The sequence below is a fragment of the Clinocottus analis genome, unplaced genomic scaffold, assembly GCF_023055335.1.
Source record: "Clinocottus analis isolate CAN_PGR_092001 unplaced genomic scaffold, fCliAna1.0.p SCAF_22, whole genome shotgun sequence".
Classification (NCBI taxonomy): Eukaryota; Metazoa; Chordata; class Actinopteri; order Perciformes; family Cottidae; genus Clinocottus; species Clinocottus analis.
In genome coordinates this window covers 5,076,837-5,093,809 of record NW_027175954.1, presented here as the reverse complement: position 1 = coordinate 5,093,809, position 16,973 = coordinate 5,076,837, and the positions used below count along the sequence as shown (strand labels likewise).

The 16,973-nt window shown below is 42.5% G+C and overlaps 1 protein-coding gene across 5 annotated transcripts in view; it reads right to left on the bottom strand.

Moving 5' to 3' along the window:
- Window positions 1-218: 218 nt before the first annotated feature.
- fam13a (family with sequence similarity 13 member A) overlaps window positions 219-16,973 on the bottom strand; it is a 49,634-nt gene continuing 32,879 nt past the window's right edge. For 4 of the 5 annotated variants that reach the window (XM_068589007.1, XM_068589008.1, XM_068589010.1 and 1 more), the window contains 13 exons: window positions 16,813-16,871; window positions 16,465-16,507; window positions 11,404-11,545; window positions 6,772-6,988; window positions 6,544-6,685; window positions 6,173-6,254; window positions 5,891-6,096; window positions 5,666-5,749; window positions 4,913-5,008; window positions 3,789-3,872; window positions 2,391-2,587; window positions 1,631-1,732; window positions 219-1,529 (listed from right to left, as the gene is read on the bottom strand). In XM_068589007.1, coding sequence (XP_068445108.1) covers window positions 1,406-1,529; window positions 1,631-1,732; window positions 2,391-2,587; window positions 3,789-3,872; window positions 4,913-5,008; window positions 5,666-5,749; window positions 5,891-6,096; window positions 6,173-6,254; window positions 6,544-6,685; window positions 6,772-6,988; window positions 11,404-11,545; window positions 16,465-16,507; window positions 16,813-16,871 — 1,578 coding nt within the window. In that variant the 3' untranslated portion in view covers window positions 219-1,405. The remainder of the gene's footprint in view (window positions 1,530-1,630; window positions 1,733-2,390; window positions 2,588-3,788; window positions 3,873-4,912; window positions 5,009-5,665; window positions 5,750-5,890; window positions 6,097-6,172; window positions 6,255-6,543; window positions 6,686-6,771; window positions 6,989-11,403; window positions 11,546-16,464; window positions 16,508-16,812; window positions 16,872-16,973) is intronic. The other variant, XM_068589011.1, reaches the window with a different exon arrangement.

Sequence of the window (16,973 nt, the reverse complement as noted above, 5' to 3'; positions counted from 1 at the left end):
GATGGTTTAAATATTTTTTCTAATTACATTTTTAAATTGTAAATCAAATATATATATATATATATATTTATATATATATATATATACACACACACATATACACACACATATATATATGCATACATTTATTATTAAATGTATATGTATATACACAGACACACACACACACTTTTTTCACCTCAATCACCTCTTGAAGAAAATCCACAGCCAAAAAACTCTTTAAAAATATGATTTCATTCATATTATATACAAAATACAAATACAATTTATGTACTAAAATGTACACACTCAAAATTCATTAAGCCTCGCCAGTGTTTACATTCAGTAAAAACGAAATTCACACTGATAAATCATCCATTTTGGAGAAAGAAAGGAAAAATGTACTCGCTCACAGAAATGTAAACATACACCAGTGATCCATATTTACAAAAGAACCAAACCGGCTCTGAAGAGGACGAGAAGGAAACGAACACCGCTGTAAAAACCAAAGCTTTTAGCTGTGCTCCAGAGTCGCCTCACAAATGTTCGTCTATGCCTATCAATGTGAGCAAAAACATAACGGGTTTCAAGATGAGAAATAGCTTATTTGCCAGGAAGTAAATGGGGGGGGAAGCATGTCAATGCATGAAATATACAGTCAAATGCTTAAATAGATACCAGTGATCACAAAAATAATTTGTAAGTATGAAAAAGTAGATGTTTTAAACTGTTTTGGTTTGTAGTTTTTGTACTCTTGAGTCACTGTCTTTGGGTTGTATTACAATTTCAAAAACACTTCTTTTAGTGAGCAAATACTCTAGAGAAGAAACAAAGATTATTTCAGATATTATCTAACAGTCAGAACGGAAACAGAGAAAGCTATTAATTTACTGAATACTGTTAAGCTGATTGAAGTTATACAAAGACTAAAGTCTCCCTTACAAAAATACACAAACATCTTGATCGCAAAAATCCTTCTTTCAAAATAGCAATAATTTTCATATCCATTATTTTACTTTCAAAGTTTTTCTATAAGACTTCTAAAGCAAAGCGTCAGAAAAATAACTTTTCCGTTCCGATAAAAACATTCAAAAGGATAGAAATAAATTATTAGCACGGAAAGTGTGATTCTCAATATTTGTGTGCGTCTCGAGAAGCGTCCTCATGTGAAGGTGAGCCGTTTGGCGGAAAGGGAATTTCTCAGGTGACGCTTCGAATCAGTCGCGAGTCGGCGACACTCCGCGGGCTCCGGAGGGAAAATCCAGCTGAGCTCGACCGAACGAATTTCCAGGCGGACAGTTTCCTCTGAGCCGCGAACGCGAGCAGCACAGATGGCAGCGTGGAGGAAAATCTGATATTTTCTCCGCCTGTGTGAGATGTGTTTACTGTTCCTCTGAAGTCCTTTTAGAGTCTTTTTGCTTTTTCTTCAGAGTAACTTCGTCGAGTCTCTTTTGCTGATGAGGACTTCCAGCAGCCGCAGTTTGGCCTTAACGTGCTTGTATTCGTTGTACTCGACTGCCAAAGGGGAGCGATCCTCCTTCTGCACATTTCTATGGGAACGAGACAACAAACATTCAGAAACGAGGACGGTTCAGCAGCGGAGAGCAGATGAAGTGAACGTCCGTTCTTTATGCCCGTTCTTATTGTTTACCTTCCGTTTTGTCGAAAGAACTGTTCCTCAAACTCTTTCAGGTCTTTGCGGAGTCTCTTCTTCTCCTCTCGGGTCTCTTGAAGTTGCTCCACGAGCTCCTCTCTGTAAAAAAAGAAGAAACTAAATGAATATTCAAATATCTCAGACAAGAACATTTCTATTTGTTGAAGCAGTGGTGGAAGACGTGATCAGATCCTTCGCTCATGTAGAAATACTTGATTACGAATTTAAAAAACAACAACAAACATTATGTTTTGCTTCTTCTTACTATCAAAACATATACCTACAGGTGGTATTTAAGACAGTAATAGATTGTCAATACTGACACAATGTGTAAGCAGTGTTTTACTCTGGGAGCTACTGGGGGAGGAGCTAGTTTTACTCATTTATATACAATTAGGTCAATTTTATTGGTTCTCAGCTTAGTGGTCAAGTCTCCTGAAGAGATTACAACATAAATCTGCAGTCATGAGATGATTAATATGGTAGAGAAAATGGAATAGCAACATCCTGCTATCAAACTGTCATCATTTTTGGATTTTCTTTTTTTTAAGCTCTGCTTTTTTTGTGTGAAATTATAAATTGAGCAATTTTTTTAAACTGTAAAATCTTAGAAAAGTAAGCGTTAACTACGGAGTTCAAATAAATGTAGTGGGATAAAAAAAAAGTACAATGTTTGCCTAGAAATGTCATGTGTAACTGTGCCTCCTTTGTTATGTGAGAACACTCTTGGTTGTCTTTTTCCCCCCCACTAACTTACGTGGTGGCGGAGTGCAGGTTGGACAGCCTCATGTCCGACATGTTCTTCGAGGGTGAGAGTTCGTCCACGGGTGAAATGAAACCGTCCCCTTCCTCCTCCATGTGGTCCAGAAAGCCCAGCACACTGAGCTCCGGTCGGACGGTCACGGTGAACTGTGTCTTTGAGTCTCCTTCGTCCTCTGAGCCGTCCTCCTCCTCCTGCAGAAATAGAAAGAGGTCAATTGGTGGCCGGGGGACATAAAGGCCACGAAGGGCTGTGGCGTTTAAAACGACGCTATTGGCCGGCTTCCAGACTCAAACACCCACAGTGCATGAGGGTCGTGCAGTGTTAGTCACCAGTACTCGTCACGGTACAGCAGCACAATGCACTCCCATGGTCCTCGTGTGTGATCCATGTCAATACCCATTAGTGTGTGTGGATGGAGTTAATGAAGGCGGTCAACTGGAAGACACACGGTCCACCGAAAAACCAACTTAAAGTCCTGAAACAACTACAGCCGGCAAAATACACAGAGCACAATGATTAAGTTCTTGATTACGGTTTTCTACTAAAAACACATCGAAAAGGAATCATTGTGCTTTCTTACAAGGTGGGTCTTATTTTTGTAGCTTTTACCATTATTTCTTATGGTTATCAGAACATTTTAGTCATTACTGAGGACATCTCAACGAGTAGTTTCCATCTTTTTAACTTATTGCATGTTACTTAACAGTATTAGTAATAGAAGATTGAATATTTTTGCAATGTTTTTGCATGTAGTTTATGTTGGGGACACGTAGCAGCTGTGTCCCGTGCAGGAGTAAGCTGCTCGCTCACTGGTTATTGTGACAATAAATATACGGCACCACTTTGTTTGTTTTCCGTACAAACACAAATATGTGTGTGTATCTTTTTTTCAAATCATAATTTTTCCAAATTAGTCAAACAATATTCCCATGTAATCACCGAAAAAAGAATATAAAAAATGGTTTATGAACCCTCATTGTAGAACAGAGCAGTTCTCTGGAAACAGGCGTCAGACTTCTGGTTACACACAATAGTTTCAGAGACTAACTTCAGCTGCAGCTAAATTGCGAGGTACAACAATATTATTACTAGTAGAAATGATGGCCAAAACTGCAAAAATAAACCACCCAGAGTTGTAATAAACCAGAATAATCCTTTAAAACACAACATGTACTACTCAAAAATCACAGAGCGGTTCAAACATCAGTTCCAGGCAGCTACTGATTCAACGTCTCTACAGGAGCTAGTGACAGGAAACAGGCAGCCGCCCAATCAACAGGCAGCAATCAGGTTCATTAGAGGGAGGGTGGTAGTTAAATGAGGGTTGGGGTCGGAGGGAGGCGGGGCATTGGAGCTGGACTGATTGTTCAAGCAGCAGCAGCAGCTCTTCACCTTGATATCATCGAAGAAGAGTGCGGTTTCGCCCTCGATAATGGGCTGAAGGAGGGGACCTCTGCGCTTGCTGGAAGGAGAGCCCTGTGGTGGCGGTCAACAAGGAGGCGTTAACCACGCTGAGGCAATCACGCTGGTGAGCAAGGCCATGAGCCTCACTTCCTTTTTATTTTTACCGAATTTCACCAAGTCACCACTTTATTTTCCATCGGAGGTCCATGTGTGACAGTAATTCTGATTGGTCCAAACTAACAGCGCCTTGAATACGTCCCAAGATTCACTGGGAGTTCATTTGTTTAGGGTTGCAACCACTTCAAGCCCCACGGTCCTCTGTGTGAACCAAGTTAAGATATAAATATAGCAACAGCTGCTTGTTTCTTGTGTGGCGGAGGTGTGTACAAAACAGATCGGTAAAATAAAATGAGCAAAAATGTTGTTTTTTTTTAATGTGCCGGGAGAAATTCATTTTATCCCTGTTTGTACCTCTGTCGATTACATTTTTGAGAGTGAACTCCAGTTATTTTTCTGTTTTAAAGAATTTATCTTTGGTCAAAAAAGAGCTTGTGGGGTTAAAAGCTGTTAAAATGTTGCATTATAAAATAAATGCGTCACTATGTGTCAGTGATCCCAATTTCCATGATGGGGATTAAAGATAATGCATTATATAACGGTTATGTATACTTAAAATCATATCTTACATAATGTAAATGGTTATTAAATAGTTAAACAACACTCGTATATATTTTGTGCAACTATTAAGGCAACAAAGTAGCATCAACAGCACAAAGCAAACAAGTCCTCATATAGTAAAGTTGAATATTTGTTCAGTGTCCAACCCTCTCCTGCACTTGTCCATGATGTCATTTCCTGTGGACTCAATCTGCCACCTGTGAGCTGCTTTAGGACCGAGGGATTCACTGATCTGCCAAAGCTGGACTTAGAAGGTGGATAACGCGTCTGTAGCACGGCTGCCACATGAGCTGGGATTAAGTGTCTGCAGATGCATCGACAATGTGCTGATCTTTGCCGCTCGCCCGTCAAAGAGCGGCGGCACAAATGGGCAGCTGTGGAGAAAAAAAAAGAAAAAAAAAGAAATGAAAGGGAGCTGAAGAAGCGATACTTACAATGACGGGGATGGTCGAGGCTCTGCACAGGATCTGCTTCACCAGGCGATATCTGTCGTACAGCGGCTTCATGATTTGCCGCTCGCTCTTGGTGACCTGAAGTAGCAAAAGGAGAGGGACACAAAGACACCTTGTTAGCCCAGCGCTTGCTTCTTTCTGTGCTACTCTGACTAACTAGCTACAGCATTACTATAACACAAAATGACAGCTAACCCAGAGGGTGAACTACTCCCCGGCCTGTTCTCAGAGCGTTAAGGTCGTTAACGACGAACCACCGAGGAACACAGCGTGAGGGGGGTGACAGAAAGGTCAGCCGCTCTTCCTGATATACAACGACACGAGCAGGAATTAGACGGCGCAATTAATGCAACTGGATTTGGGTCCGACATTTTAAAAAAAACGCGCGTCAGCTCTTTTACAGTTTTGTTGTCCTTTTGAAACGTGGTTGAAGCAAAGGCTCCGTTTCCTAGTAACACGAGTTGTGACTCAAAGATATGAAGGAAATAGATAGAAGAACCCCTTTTTCAAACTTTCATTGACAGCAAACAGACACACACTGTGGAAGCTAACCACGGTGCACACGCTCTGGCTCATTATTCACCCTTGACTTGCAATCTGGGTCACAGTGAAGTGATAAACAAGATCTTCTCATGGTTGGGCCAACATGGCTGGCAGGAGGCTTGACATACAGGCAGGTTTGGCCTTTGGTGTGTATCTGTGCGTCCTTGTTTGTTTATTTAAAGCAGGACTTACGGGTCGACCGTGTATGCTCTCGTAGTAGAGAAGAGCTTTCTGCAGGGCGACTTTCTCCGCTCCGATCTGCTCCCGTGTCATATCCTGTCAGCCGGGGACGAGAAGTGAAACATCAGAACCGTTCAGAAACGAACCGAGTTCACTCTGTGTCTGCCTGCTTTTAAATAGTTGGAAATGCGTATTTTTCTTTGGCCTTGTGAGACTGTGGCACGGTCACAGTCTTACCTTGATGTCCTCCGGACGGTTCACTTCCTCTCTCTTCTCCAGCAGCTTCTTTTGAATCGTCTCCAGGCTGCTTTCCACCGGAGGCTTCGGCGCTTTCTCCTGCTGGGGTTTCTTCTCCAGCTGCGAGCCGAAGCTTTTGGGCAGCGTGTTGCTGCGCTGGCGGGTCAGAGGCAGCAGGTCTTCCTCAGACTTCATCAGCTTGTTTTCTGATGAGGGGCAGGACAATATTAATGAGCTCTGATTTTAGTTTAATCTCACTCCAGTCTTTCGCTTTCGTCTTACCTTTTAGCTCTTTACGAAGCTTCGACAGTTCATTAAGCCATCTCAGCACCTCTGGGTTTCCAGCTTTATCACTGTGGGAGGGCTGGATGAAGATAAAAGCAGAAGAACTGATAAGAAAAGATTCTCTTTCACAATGAAGCAGCAGCAGCTATAATTATTGCTCAAGTGACGAGACTATATCGATCATTAATCTCAAGTAGAGCTCTGAGTGTGATTGTCAGCCTTTTTATGAGGCAATTGACCTTTATTCTCCATTTATAACAACTCAACAAATCACAGGAGCCTCCTCAGATAGTCAATAACCTTGTTATTGGTTTGTATAAATTACTTTTTAGTCTTTTTAATGTGGTTATTAAAACACTTGTACCTACCCTGTATTTACGCTCCTCTTCAAACTTTTCCTCAAACCTGTGGATCTTCTTCCTGAGCACATGGATCCTCTTTGTGAGCTGAGCAGACGTCAACTCCTCTTTCTCGTCGTCGCAGGAGCCGAGAGACGAACTCCGTCTGCGACTGCAGAGGTACAATAATGACGTCAATTTCCCCGACAGCTCCTGCCTACTTGCCTCTGCATGAACAAACCTGTGGTAACTGTTTACCTGACAAAAGAGTGTGCGTTTGGCGGTGAGGGAGGCACTTCAGTGTCGTCTAGGTACTGCTGGCAGTGTCCGTAGGCATAGAAGCGAGGTGACAGCATCGGGTCGCTGTCCTCCTCCACGAGCTGGCGGATCAGACGGCCCCCGGCGTGCGGAGACAGTCGGGCTTCCTCGCGGTCCATGCTCTCCCGCTGCATCTGCGGGTGCGCTGGGGTCGGCTCTGAGGAACACAGAAACACACTCTGTGGTCAAAACGGGCCCTTTTGACTGCGCTGCTGTCAAAGAGAGGATGCGGACACAGCATACTTGACACAATGCCAAGAGAGGACAGGTTAGTCTGGAGAATATGGAAATGTGGTGCGTGCTGGCCAGCAGACAAACACAAAGCAGAGTTACCATAGTATGTCCAAAAGCTCTGTAGCTACAGAATAATAGATTAAAACACAGTCTAAAACGCAGTTTATGAATTCAAAGTCAAGTATCGTATCTGCTTATTGAATCAGAGTCCTTTTACATCCTTTATAACTATAACTAAAACCCCGACGGTTGAGCTACAACAACAAAAAAAACTGCCTAATAGATCATGTATTAGCTGAGTAATGACCAGGATTCTGAATATAGGCTGCAGAGAACATATTATTATCCATTATTGATTCAAAACCATTATTGATTACAGTTCAAGTGAAAAAACAGATACTTTATTCATCTCCAGGGGTATATTTGTTTGAAGGAGCAGTAAACAAGTTACACAATAAACAGAACATACAAATATTAAGTATGAAAATACTCAATATAAATGGCTTGGTTTGTCTAAAACCCAAAGCTAAACAAGTAGAAAACTAATGAATGGAATAGTTGCAGATTAACCTGCATTTACTTTCTGTTTTTAGGACTAAGTAACATGCACGATGGCTCAAAATGTTTTGAGAAGGTCCAACAACATGTTAATTTTCCAACGATCAGCACTTATTCCCTTCCAATACATTCCACGTTCATTTTTTTCCCTGCTAACCTCTTTTTTTTTTTATCCTATCTGGCGACGTGAAAGTCACTGGACATCACGAAGCTGCTCTCTCTAAAACCGTTGTGGGACCAAAAAAAACTTCCGCTGGGGCTTGGCGTTCACAGATGTTGTTTTGAAACCGCGGGTGAGACCCGCCCGCCCTCCCTCTGTTCGTGCCCTGGTCACAGTCTTCACCCTGGTAGTAATTATGTCTGGTGAAAATAGCCATGCCGATACCCCTGACAATCCCTCAGCTATTAATAATGCCTGACTCTCCGTGGGATAATGTCAGGATGCTAACCCCTGTTGAGAGGTACAGTGATGAGTTTGTGTTTTAGTTTCCACTGCATGGTGAGAGATGAACCCAGTCAGCGTCTGTCCAAGCATGTGTGCATGAGAGAAAGACTAGACTGGGAGAATAGCAGAGCTCCCTGTGATAATAAAGAAAAAAAAAACTCTGTGGAAACTATATCAAAACATAAAAAAAGCAGCAGGGACAATAAAGTAGATTTCATGAAAAAGGTGGGAACTTTAACATCAGGTGTCAAGAAACTCTAGAAATATACAGAGGAGTTGTTACACCGGGGAGGAGAGATAGACTGAAAGAAAACAAGCTGTGAGGGAAACCAACCATTAGCGTAAACATTCAAAGTGTCAGAAAACACACGAGAAAATATGTTACATATATTTAACTTGTCTTAGCTTGGAAGAGTTGGGCCGAATGAGAAGCAACTTAGCTTAAATTCCAGCTGTGGGCCTGCGGGTCCTCCTGTACTTTTAGATACACGTGCAGTTTATGAAGCGGCAGCTCTCTGGCAAGTTGGTGCTCACTCACAGCGGCAGGTGAAACTCTAAATTGCACCGAATGTCTTCGTTTGAGGTCTATTATCTCGCTCAGGGTGCAGAGCGGTGCCGCTGGCCACTGAGGCTCCTTGGCATTTGAAATGAATCCTTTAAATCAACCGCTCACAGGATTAACTAGACTAATGAAACAAAAAACATGCCAGTTTGCCATTTCACTAAAAGGTTGCTGTGTGTGTGTGTGTGTGTGTGTGTGTGTGTGTGTGTGTGTGTGAGTGAGAGAGACGCTCGCCACAATGTTCCAGATCATTCAAGCATGTTGCCATGCCCTGGAAAAGGTCACTCAGACAGCGTTTTTCCTTTCTCTCTCTCTCTCTCTCTCTGAAGGTGATGTAACATAACACTTACCATCACAACAACTTGAATGAAAAATGGTTTTGAAATCAAGGAAAGGGGCGTTAAAGAATGGAGAATCTAGAGGAAGAAAAGAAGAAAAGAGGGGAGAGGTAAAGGACAAGATGATGGAATGAAAGCCAAGAACGGGCCAGCATGCACCCTTCTTGTCACAGTAAATATGGGAAATCAAAACAACAAGCCTCTCCCTAAACCTTAATTAACGAGGCATATGAGCTCCAGACTCTTGTCTCTTCCTGTTGAACGGCCTGTTAATGTCTTTCCACCATCGCTGGCAGACAGACAAGGACAGAGCAGCGGTAAATATCAGGTCATCATGACAGGCGCTGGCAGAAAATGTACCGGTACACAAAGGCCTCACACCACTGCCCCTCACCGCCCATTTCTACTGTATTATACGGGTCTGTAGAGTAGGCACGCAACCCGTAACAGCACCATCGCACAGCTTTATTCTCTTCGGTTCTCCTTTGTGAAGAACAGACCCTGCCAGCAACACCGGCGAAAACAAAACAAAAAAACTCAGACGTTCAACTTTGCACAATGCGTTAACACAATTGCAGTTTGTGCAATAGCAAGTCCTCATGCTTCGAAAGGGCCTGATCCGTTTGCCATCTTATGCAAATAAAGGAGAAACTGGATGTATGAACTGCCTGTCACAACCAATCATGCAGGCGCACTGTGGCGTCCACGCTGCCACAAACTCAGTTATGTATTCAGGACAGAATGTACAGGAAGGAAATTCAACAAGAGACAAAAAGACAAGACTAAAAACCCAACAGGCAAGTGATCTTCTGTAAAATAGACTCAGTGCAAAATACAGCCATCTGGATTGTGAACTTCCTGAACAATCTGCACAAAGCTACTACCCTTTACTACGCCCTCCTTCAAGCAATTTGTATTTTTCATTACAAGTAAGCACAACACTGTGTGCAGACTCACAGAGCTTAACCGCGCCTTTGGACGGTATACAGACTAAACAGTTGGTTGGCTCAGGCACAATATTGAATTACTTGACATGCTCGTGCTGCAAATGCTACACAGCAACAACAACAACCTCTCACAACAGACCTCTGTTGTTTTTCCCCCCCCGTTTCAAATTTGGCCACCAGAGAGCTCCACAAAACATGCAATGCCTCGCTTCAGCTCCAACCATGGGGTTGTTAAAGTTGAGAGATTTATTGCATGGAATACATTTGCTCTGCTACATCAAACAGGAAACAGTGGAGGTGGTTGTGAGTAGAGACCAACATTTTCAGCCGAGGGGTGTCAAAACATGTGCAAACATGCCCTCTACCATGTGACTGTAAAAAAAAATAATTCCAGTGAACAGTTCAACAAAACGCTTGGCTTTTGCTGATCAACGCAGATATACCTCCTCCCACCATCTCCCCTGTGTTGCAACGTCCGAGCAAAACAATCACAGTGCATTGTAATTTTGCCTGATTTACTTTCACCACTGCATGAATAAACACCATAACAACAACAACAACAACAACAACAACATCAAAATAGGGCTGACTGCGAAATGCAGTGCTTGGGACTATTTCTGCAAACTCTGCGTTCGAAATAACAGCGGCCAGGAGGTGTATTTAAAGTTGATCATTTGCAAAGCTGCTGTGGAATGCAATGATCGCCATCGCAATCCCTGGAGTGACAGAACAAATACACTCAACGTCAAATTTAAAACAGATTTGTTTGTGTCATTTTAAATGGATGAAGGGGTTTTAATTCAAATGTTGTTACATGTTTTACTTGGATTATCAAACTCTCCGAATGCAAGCCAGCTTTCTGCAGCCAACCAACTGGTACATTGTTATCACAGGTCAACCTCCCATTTAACGATTGATTTCGAAATGGGAATTACAGCAGCAATTACAGCAGCAGCAGCATCTATAAACATTTCTGTGCACGCAATACCTAAGGAAGTAACTTAGACATCTTGGTAAAACTAAACAAAAAAACGGAAGAGGAGGAGCTCTAAACCTCGCTACAACTTAATATATTTCTCTTGAAAGATGAATTAAAGATGCAAGGCCCCCATGTGGTCTAATTCAACAGCAACAAAACAACAAACTGACTGCAGTACTTCCTTATCTTCCCAGCCATGCAAACAACCACGTCTTTTTAAGATTTAGGTGGCTCGAGAACTCAAGAGGATCTTTTACAATTAAATCAAGCAGGAGAGACATCAGGAGGAGGAGCAGGAGGAGGAGGAGGAGAGGCAGCAGAAGGTGTGCAGCTGCTACCCAGACATGTGCAGAGCTGGGTGTAGGGCAGCGAGTGGGTTGTCCGGGCATGTTTGTGTTAAGGGGTGTGTGTCGCAAACAGCACCGGGCCGTTTTGGAAGTGAAGTAGCGCATGCAAGAGAACAATCTGAGCACACAAACAACAAGTGGGTGGCCTGAAGCGTGAATTACCTCCCCAGTTGTTTTCCTCAGTAAGCGCTGTCAGGTCCAGCCGGGGCACGTCCTCGCAGCCCTCGCGGTCCGGGTCCGAGCCTCCGACGACCCTCCCCGTGTCACAAGTGACGGGCGACTCCTGGATCTTCATCCTGAACGTCTGCACAACCATGAGAGGGAAAGAAAAAGAGCGCTCAGCGACGATGACCAGCGCGTGAAACACACTCTTTAAGTTGAGCTGCACACTCCCACCGAGCGGCCCAGCCCCGAGAGAGGGGGCTGCTCCCTGCCGCCGATTGGCTGCCTCTGTGGTCAAAACATCCGCCCATCTGTCTCTGGCCGCGTGTGTGCGCGTGCGTGCGTGCGTGCGCGCGCGCGTTTGTGTGTTTGAGAGAGAGAGAGAGAGAGAGAGAGAGAGAGAGAGAGAGAGAGAGAGAGAGAGAGAGAGAGAGAGAGAGAGAGAGAGAGAGAGAGAGAGAGAGAGAGAGCGCTCGCGCAGGGAGGGTTTGGCTCCGCCTTGTCTTCCACCCATTGGAATCCCTCGCCCCTCCCTCCCCTCCCTTGTTTTCTGTCTCTACAGTAGTCCTCCATGCTTTCTCTCCTCCCCAGACATGTATGTATTCCCCACCCCTCACGCGGCTCTGTACTTGTTTGTTTCACGGCAGCAAGAGCAGAAGGGAGGGGTGGAAGGGTGTTGGAGAGGGACGGAGGAAGGGAGGGGAGGACAAAACACAAAAAAAACAAAAGCAAGCTGATCGTGAGCCAGCACACGTAGGCTGACAGGGTGATTACAAAAAATATATATCCTTTTTCTGTCTCTCCCTGCAGACCATACACCCATCTTAAAGCACGTGGGCTTTGTGTGAGCCTCCTTCTTTGGCACCTCATGACTTCCTCCTCCTGTCCTGTTCACCCATTATCATCATCCATCAGCAGCTTCTCCTCTCGGCCCTTCCCTCTCAAACTTTCTCAAACTCCACGTTGCTTCCCCTCAAAGTAGTGCATATGAATTCTAGCGTAATGGTAAAATACAACTACACTCAGCAGCTCATATATTAAGAACGTGTCCACGGATCACTTAGCATTAAGCCTACCAGGTCCCATTTCCTCTGCCTGGGCGTGGGACCAAGCTATTTTTAGGAAAAAACAGATCAAGACGCACAGTTACTAGACCTCATAAATGCCACAGATGGCTTACTGGAAGGGGTGCGCTTGAATCTGGCCACAACAGACCTTGTTTGTGTTTTTGTTTTTTTTGTTCATGATACTAAGTCGTTGTTGTTGTTTTTGGCAGTTCCATGTGAGATTAGTGTGCAGCAGCATAATTAGTCTCAGGTGTGTGTGCTCCTGTGCAGAAGTGAGGCCCAAAACAGGAGGAGTTATCACATCTCCTCGTCTGTAACAGGAGAAATAACTTTGATGGAGAAATTATTGATTTGAGTATTTTTTTGGGGGGGGGATAAACTACTGTTTTTCAAGATTTATAAAGATCCTTCATGCTCAAGTCGTGAACTCACAGGTGTGTTATTTAGCCAATTAGCACCTTGTTGAATCAAGATCGATTCACATCGGTGAATAACAGCGTGATGTAGGCAGACTCGTAGATATTTATAGACTTTGAATTACATCCTGGTTTATTAACATAACAGCAGTCTGTTCTCAAGTAACTTGTACTAATCAAAAAGTATGTGATCAAAGAAGAACTCTGGTGTTAATTGGCTGTTTGTGTCTGCTCTGTTCTGAGCCTGTACCTTGTTAAACTAATGTACTTCATGTGGCTTCTTGTTAAGTGCTTCAATCACGCATTTAAAGTATGGACTCATTTGGCTTTGAAGCAGAAGAGACCACCGGGTGAATGTTATGTTCTTGTGTCAGAGGTATAAGAACGGTTGACAGTGAATAACATCTCGTCACGTCACACGTCCACAATAATGTTGTCTTCCTTTGATACTTCAAAGGGAAAGGTTTCTTCAGCAAGCTGCACTTTGCTGTCAAATCCCTTTTATATGCAAATGACATTGGCCGTGTTTATCGGACAGCAAACTAAATATGACTTAATTGTGACGAAACACATCAGTGCTGGTGTTAATTTCTTTCTTACAAAATTCTTACGAATGTGCATTTAATGGTTGAAAATGTTTTAACTCAGTTTTGACTGTTTTAAATCAGCTCTAATTGTGCAAAGCCTATTCTGAGATAAGAGCCGACCGTTTGGCTCTATTCAACATCTTTTTTTTGGAGCATATTACAAAATCTGGTTAATCTTTGTTAAAGATTGATTATCTAGAAATAGCAAAGTGCTTTCCTACTCTGTGACAAAAGCCATTCACTTTTCTCATTTAGCGAATGGCTAGTTAGCTAGTTAACATTACCTGGCTAACTCCGCCACGTCTTTATGCTAACGTTACACTAGTATAGCAACTCTTGTCCTATTGGCTGTCAGATACACAGAAAATTAATCAATAACAGCGTTCCATACCTTTTTTATTTTGTGTTTTTCAAAGTCATGCAGTGGGTGCACTTGGGCTTAGACTTGGGGGAGAAGTTACACTTTAAAAGCAGCTTGATAAAATACTTGGATTTTTGTTTTGTTTTTTAATTGACGATTAAAATATCCTCTTGTTTGAACTAATGTATCAATCTCTGAATCACTAGCATCAGTGAAGAGAGAGAGTACAATAAAATCCTCCTCGAGATGTTTTGAGGAGTAACGCTGCGGATTAACAGCAGCACACATGTTACAGGTCAGCATGATCCCACTGTGTTCAAATATTATTCAGATGCACGTTCCCTGGGACCCCTTCACGGTGTTCGCTGACACACACTGGAGCCACGATTACATCACCATGAGAGGTCCAGCTGGTGCAAAGGAGGGCTGAGATAGACAGCACTACTGTGTCTCTCTCTGTGTGTGTGTGTGTGTGACAATGATTAAGCTGTTTGAGGGGGCTTAAGCACAGTGTACATAGAGAGGAATTTAAGGAGCATTTTATGGAGACGGCATGTCACGCACGTAACACAGCATATAACCTTGGACACACACAAACACACGCAATGTTGAGGATTTGGCCTGACATAAGCGTCCTGTCGAATATCTTTGTTTTCTTTTTGCTCTCCCATACCGTCTACGTGTGGTCGAGCTCTCGCCACACACTCATTTTAAAACACATACACTCACTCACATTTTCTGAGGTGAGCTACCTTTCAACACAAAGTCACTCAAGTAAAAGATCATATCAGCTGCAACATAAAATCTACTCTAATGTTTCTGTTAGCATACAAGTGCTCTGTCAGTGTTACAGTCATCTTTAAAGACAGCCAACCTAACCTGCACATGTGAGCTGCTTGAAAACTCTGCAGCTCACATTAGAAACATCAGAACAACATGTTCTGAAGGTGTGTGTGTGTGTGTACGGGGACGAAGGCTTCAACGAGACACAGACTGACATACTAAACATGCAACATAACAGCACACTCAGATAAAGGTGTTGTGTGTTTCAGGTTTCAAATACTTGCGAAACAGAGGTTAAATAAAATATTTGTTAACAACTCAGATTACATCATCCATTCATTCATCCATTATTGTCACACAAAATGTGTCTAATTAGTTAAAGGTGATTTTGTTTTATTAACTGTTCAAAAAACAAATATTTTCAACTATATATGGAATGTGTAAGGAAATAAACGAAGCAGCGAACTCTCATTCACATTTCAGAAGATGCAACAAATGTTCTGCATTTTTGCTTGAAAAATTACCGTAATAGTTATAAAACATTTGTTAAATGATAGTCTGTCAATCTAGCAATTAGTTAAACAGTAAAAAAAAAAACAGACCTCATAATATCTTTAAGATCACTAAAATACTATTTGTATAAATTAACAGCATTTACATACTCAGGGTATGTAATTAAAAAACATTCTTTTGAATAAGCCTCAAGTGAAGAGCTCAAAAGCAGTAAACAGACTCATTCTATTAATTAATCTAACTAACTGCAGCTTAACGGAAGACAAAGATGGTGTGATGGTAATACCCATGTCTATGTGATAACCCCGGACTTCAGTGACGAGCTGAGCGGCTGTTGGACCGGCGTCCTCTCAGAGCGGCGCCATGCCGGCTCCAGATGGCCGCTCAGAGGCAAAGTGTGCTGGTGGTGGCCGAGCTGCAGCCCGAGCTGCTACTGAAACCCATCTGGGCTTCTCAGAAAGGGCTCCGCCATATTTGTATTGGCTGCATGATTCTGTTCAGTGGTGTTGGTCCAGATTTAAACTGGAGACGAGCAGATGGAGAAGGTGACTTGTTTCTTTGTGTCCTCACAGACAGCAACACCAAACCTCCCGTAGTAGAAACTGTACGTAATGTTTTAATCAGTTGGCTGAGGAACAATCGTATTATCTGTGTAATAATAATTGTCGTAAAATCCCTTTTGCAGCAACTCTGAAACCTGCCTTTGTCAAAAATCTAATTGTATGTTGTACGAAACTGCAGTTAAGTTTCTGTTCAACAAATCAGTTGCGGAAGTGTCACAAAACACTGACCAGCACAAGAGCAACGAGATGTGGTGAAGGTTAGTACCCGTCTGGTCCCAACAAACATTAGTGGTGAGAGCTTTTCCACGTACTAACCCATTTTGTTTTAAATCTGGCCTGTGGGTATTTATTGATCTTGTCTAAAAAAAAATTAAAAAATTGCTTTTTGATTTCAATTTAGATTATTTTAGCTAAACAAGAGAAAAACTTTCCCGAAATAGGCCAGCCCAAAACTTGCAAAAGTATCATTTGAACAAGTCGGTGCAAACTTTTGATACGATGGCAACCTTTGGAGAGCTCGTAAGTTTTGGAAACTCGGTGCTGCCGACGCATTTCAGTCAGCACCAAAACAGTATGGAAATTAAATATTCAATATCCAGACCTTCCTTTTCTTTCACATCCGTCTCCCCAAAAATTGGAGACTCAATTTTTCTCCAGTGGTAGATGCATGAACATAGCAAAAAGAAGAAGAGGGAGCAGAACTGAAACAAACTGTATAACCTGTCAGACAAGGGGAGGCTCATCGGAAAGGAATCATGAACTTGAACTTACCTGTCGAGGAGAAGGAAAACCATCTTTTCTTGAAATGTCATTCCTGAAAATCAAACAGAGAAACCACTTTAGCAAAATAATCTTTGACTGATCACAGCAACCCAACATAGTGAAACATCCTGACAGTGTACACATACACATACTGTCTGTATATCTTGGCTGCTTGTCTTTATCAGATAAAGTGTATGCTTTAAAAATCACAGTAACAGGTCCCTTTTGATAATGGCAGCCAGTAGCTTATCAATGCAAAACAAACAATCAGATAAGTGATGACTAAAAAGCTATTTCACTTTAATGACTTTATTAAAATGTCTCAAAGGGATCAAGTTACGGGTTTAAAGAGCTTACTTGCTGTCCAATGTCTCCATGTGGTTCGCTCCAGGTCTCTCACCAGCACATTCCTTGTACTGGAAAAAGACACAATTTAAACATTAATTAAACGAGGATTACATGCAGAACATGTGACAGTGTTATGTTGTGTCAGCACATCCAATGAAAAACAGTGTTAG